Source organism: Agrilus planipennis, unplaced genomic scaffold (genome assembly GCF_000699045.2).
Source record: "Agrilus planipennis isolate EAB-ADULT unplaced genomic scaffold, Apla_2.0 scaffold119, whole genome shotgun sequence".
Lineage (NCBI taxonomy): Eukaryota > Metazoa > Arthropoda > Insecta > Coleoptera > Buprestidae > Agrilus > Agrilus planipennis.
Window position 1 is genome coordinate 485197 of NW_020438931.1, and position 3812 is coordinate 489008.

At 30.1% G+C, this 3812-nt stretch overlaps 1 protein-coding gene across 1 annotated transcript in view; it reads right to left on the reverse strand.

The window, feature by feature from the left end:
• Window positions 1-3812, reverse strand: part of LOC108736711 (CUGBP Elav-like family member 1) — a 152241-nt gene that overhangs the window by 62543 nt on the left and 85886 nt on the right. Inside the window, exon 5 of the mRNA XM_025974205.1 lies at window positions 1512-1750. Within this exon, the coding sequence (XP_025829990.1) occupies window positions 1512-1750 (239 nt within the window). The remainder of the gene's footprint in view (window positions 1-1511; window positions 1751-3812) is intronic.

The following is a 3812-nucleotide window of genomic DNA, read 5'->3' on the forward strand; positions in this document are numbered from 1 at the left end:
GATGGTGTTGGTTAAAAATACCTCCGACAATATTAAAGCATGGAAAGATCGAAAATAAACAAAAAAAACGTGATTTTTGAATTGACTGTTTTCTTAAAAAGTAATTTTTTGTGTCCTTACGATTTTTTTATATGCTTAAAACCTATATAAATCATGACCTCGATATCTAAACATGAAATAATCACCGTTGGTCAAGTCGAAATGCCTTTACAAACTGTTTGATCAAACCAAGTTTAATGTAAAGTGGTGGAAGCGATACTTTCTTCTTTCAAACTCGTATTGATGACATTTTTCACTCCGAGTTCCAATTGCATTCTAATCTGGACAGAAATGCCTAATAACAATGATTTTGATTTACCATAAGTCCACTGTCTTAACACTTCAACACAAAACCGGCATATTTTATCGTAACGCAGTGTTTATCTTGGTGACAACTTCATTCTGAAGTAAGCTTAATAAGCATTTTTTTTACAAAGTCTGTTATATTCAATCTTTGCTTAATTATTGTATATTGTCGGCAAATGTAAAAAAAATACATTTGAAATGTTTTTACAACTCCGAGAAGCCATAGTTAAAGATAAATGAAACACAATCTTTTATTACAACTATTTTTTTTTCAGGCGGTGTAAACGACTATAGTTACTTTCAGACTAAATTTAATTTAATAAATTTATACAAAAAACTTTTTTATCGCAGACCTGTGTTATCAGACTAAATTGAATTAAAATTACTGTAGGTGCTAGTTTTCCTTAATAAATACGTGCACTTGTACTTCAGGCAATAATTTTGGTGTTAATGCTAAATCATGAAGCGATAGTTCAAGAAATACTATAAAATTAATTTAAAATCGAAATTGACAGACATTTGCAAGAATATTTAAGAATTTGTTTCAAAAATAATCAGATAACTAACTATCTCGCTGTGATGGTTTCCTAACCAAATAATAAATATGGAACTGTTAGAGTTTGATGGTTGTAATAGCAAGGAAGTTGTAAAATGAAATCGATTTGTTTTCGGTAATTACCCCTTTTGCATGTGTTAACGTAGGAGAGTTATTTTGCGGCCCTTCTCGAGGGAGGTGTCGTTACTGTATTAGTAATCGATTGATTACGTCCAAATTGGTAAATGGCTACGGAGACCTATTGTGTGTTTGTCTGCCATGCAGCTGATTTATTAATTACTTTAAATTAATTAGTCCACGCCAAGCATCGTGATATAGACCTCGACGATCTGTATTACCCAATTAAGCAAATAATTATTTTTTCAACGCACAAAATAATGTAAGAATAGACGTACCTACGGCTACCATTAATACTCAATCAATTAGTTGTGAGAGGACGCAAAAATTAATTAGTTTGTTATGTCGTACCCTCAATTTTGTATGCATAGTTGATGCAATTATTTTTTATGAATCACCCCATAAATGTTTTCATTTACTGTCGATGCTATTAGTTTTTTAATAACGTGTTACCATTTTTTCCTAAAGTCTGTGTAAATGTAATGTTGCTTACCTTTGCTGATCCCTGTCGTTTTGTCCCTAAGGACATTAATGGAGTGGACGCGACCGTATTGTTCGAAAAGTTGCCGTAAATCGTTTTCATCCATCGAGCGTGGCACCTGCCCCACGAACATTTTAATATTGTCAGGGTCGGGCTGGTCCGGTTCCGTCGTATTCGGACTAGTGGTTCCATTTAATACACCGTTGTTATTGTTGCTATTTATATTGTTGTTGTTATTGTTCATGGGTGAACTGGAAAGAAAAGAAAATCGATTTAGAAGACACAATATACAAAAAGGGATTGCATAACAAATCAATAACAGCACCAAAAACTATAATAAAGAAAATAAATGTGATAACAGCAGTCAAGACTGTAGCAAACTTCTTTAGTTACCGGTATACTTAAAAAATGAAATACGAAAATTTCTAATTTAAGTTCCTCTCGAACAAGTAGTAAAAGCGTATCAAATTATATAATTCTCTTATTTTAGGTCACTGTATTTAAAAATTTTCCGATTTTATGTACATTTGGAACAAAACTTAGGCACTACATCATAAAAAACAATAATGAGTTATCAGGACCAGCCAATTAAATTGTGGTAGTAATGAATCGTATAAATAAGAAGAACAAGTAAATTTATTATGTACATAAGAAATGCTTTCAGTATCTATAGAAACACTAATTCGATATTTTTAATGGTAATAATATAAAGGTTTATATAATTAAGTAAATTGGCTTGTGTTGAAACTAACAAATAAAATATGTTAGGCTTAATATTAAATTATTAAACCCGAGTAAACAACGTTTTCTTTATTGCTTAGTCTTCAACTTCTTACACTTTCATCATTCAATCACACTTAAGGGGTTTGTATTAGTTTTAGCTTTTGTTTTAGTTTGTAAAATCAAATTGATTCAAAATAAAAATAAAAATTGGAATAATCCTCCCGTCAAAAGGTATGGGAACACTAATCCACCACTTTTAAAAGTGCAAAACTTCCATCATCTATTTTTAGGAATTTAGTGAACCAAAATATCTGTCTACGTATTATATATTTATGGATAGACTAATATATCCATATATACGGATATATTTATGTTATTCCTTTTTATCCTTTTACCATGTAAACGTTTTACAAGACGACTTCAAGAAAATATATTTTTTGTTTTTCAATCACACCTCACAAAGCTCTCTATTCTAAAGGAGAAGAGACCGCAAAGCTCAAATATTTTCTTGGTAAATAGAATACATATGTACATACACGTACATATACCTATATACATATTGGATAAAATAAAATACTTCTTGATACGCGGCTTGATATGAATTCGTCTAGCACATAGAGAAATGTAAATAACAGACCCAGGGGACGAGAATGTGTCGGTTTGCGAGAAACGAAACTGGAAAACTCCTGGACGAACAGAGATTGTCCCAAAGGAATAGTGTAAAATTTCCTTTTCGATTTTTCACGATAAGAAATCTTTTGTGGCGGCACTTCAAACTTGAAATTAATAAAATATCCGTACATTTCAACGTGTCAGAATCTAGCAAAGTACATACGATAAATATCTTTCCATTTTAAAACATTTCTAGCAACACCTAAAAACCTGCGAAGAATACATAATTAAGTAAAAAATTTACCCTAACTTTTATTTGTCATCATTAATTAAAGCAATTTAACGTTACAAAAAAGCAAATAGGTTCTTCTAATCCTTTTAATACCATATGTAACATTTTTAGAACATTGTGTACACGTACTTTTGTCTTGAAAATATTTGAAGTAACAACAAGTGAAACAATATCCCTAAGGACGAAGAAAAAGAAATGGGTAATAAAAGCGAAATTGCATTATCAAATATTTGTAAGGTTGAGAAAATTGAACAGTATCGTATACGGAATTTGAACGAATGTTTTATTACATCCTTAAAAACATAACATCTATAAAGTGTTGAAACGTAGCTTTTGCAGAAATTGAAATAGAAAATATTAATCAGATCTTTCGCAATTCGCTTTAAAAATTTATGAAATAAATAAAGAAAAGGAATGGAAAAACGCATTCCCTTCTATGACTAAATAAAAATATGAACATCATGCAATTAGCGTATCTAATAAAAATGAACAGCAAAATTCTTTTAAAAAGTATTTGGTAATCAAATGATGCATGGAGAAAGCTAAATTTTTATGACAACGCAAAAATTACAATTTTCGATTGTAAATGTAATTTTCCGTAGAAATAATATAGTAGAATTTATTAGATAACTTGTAATAATCTCAATTTTGCGTTTTTTTTTTTAATTGTTTCAAGTTTCTTAATT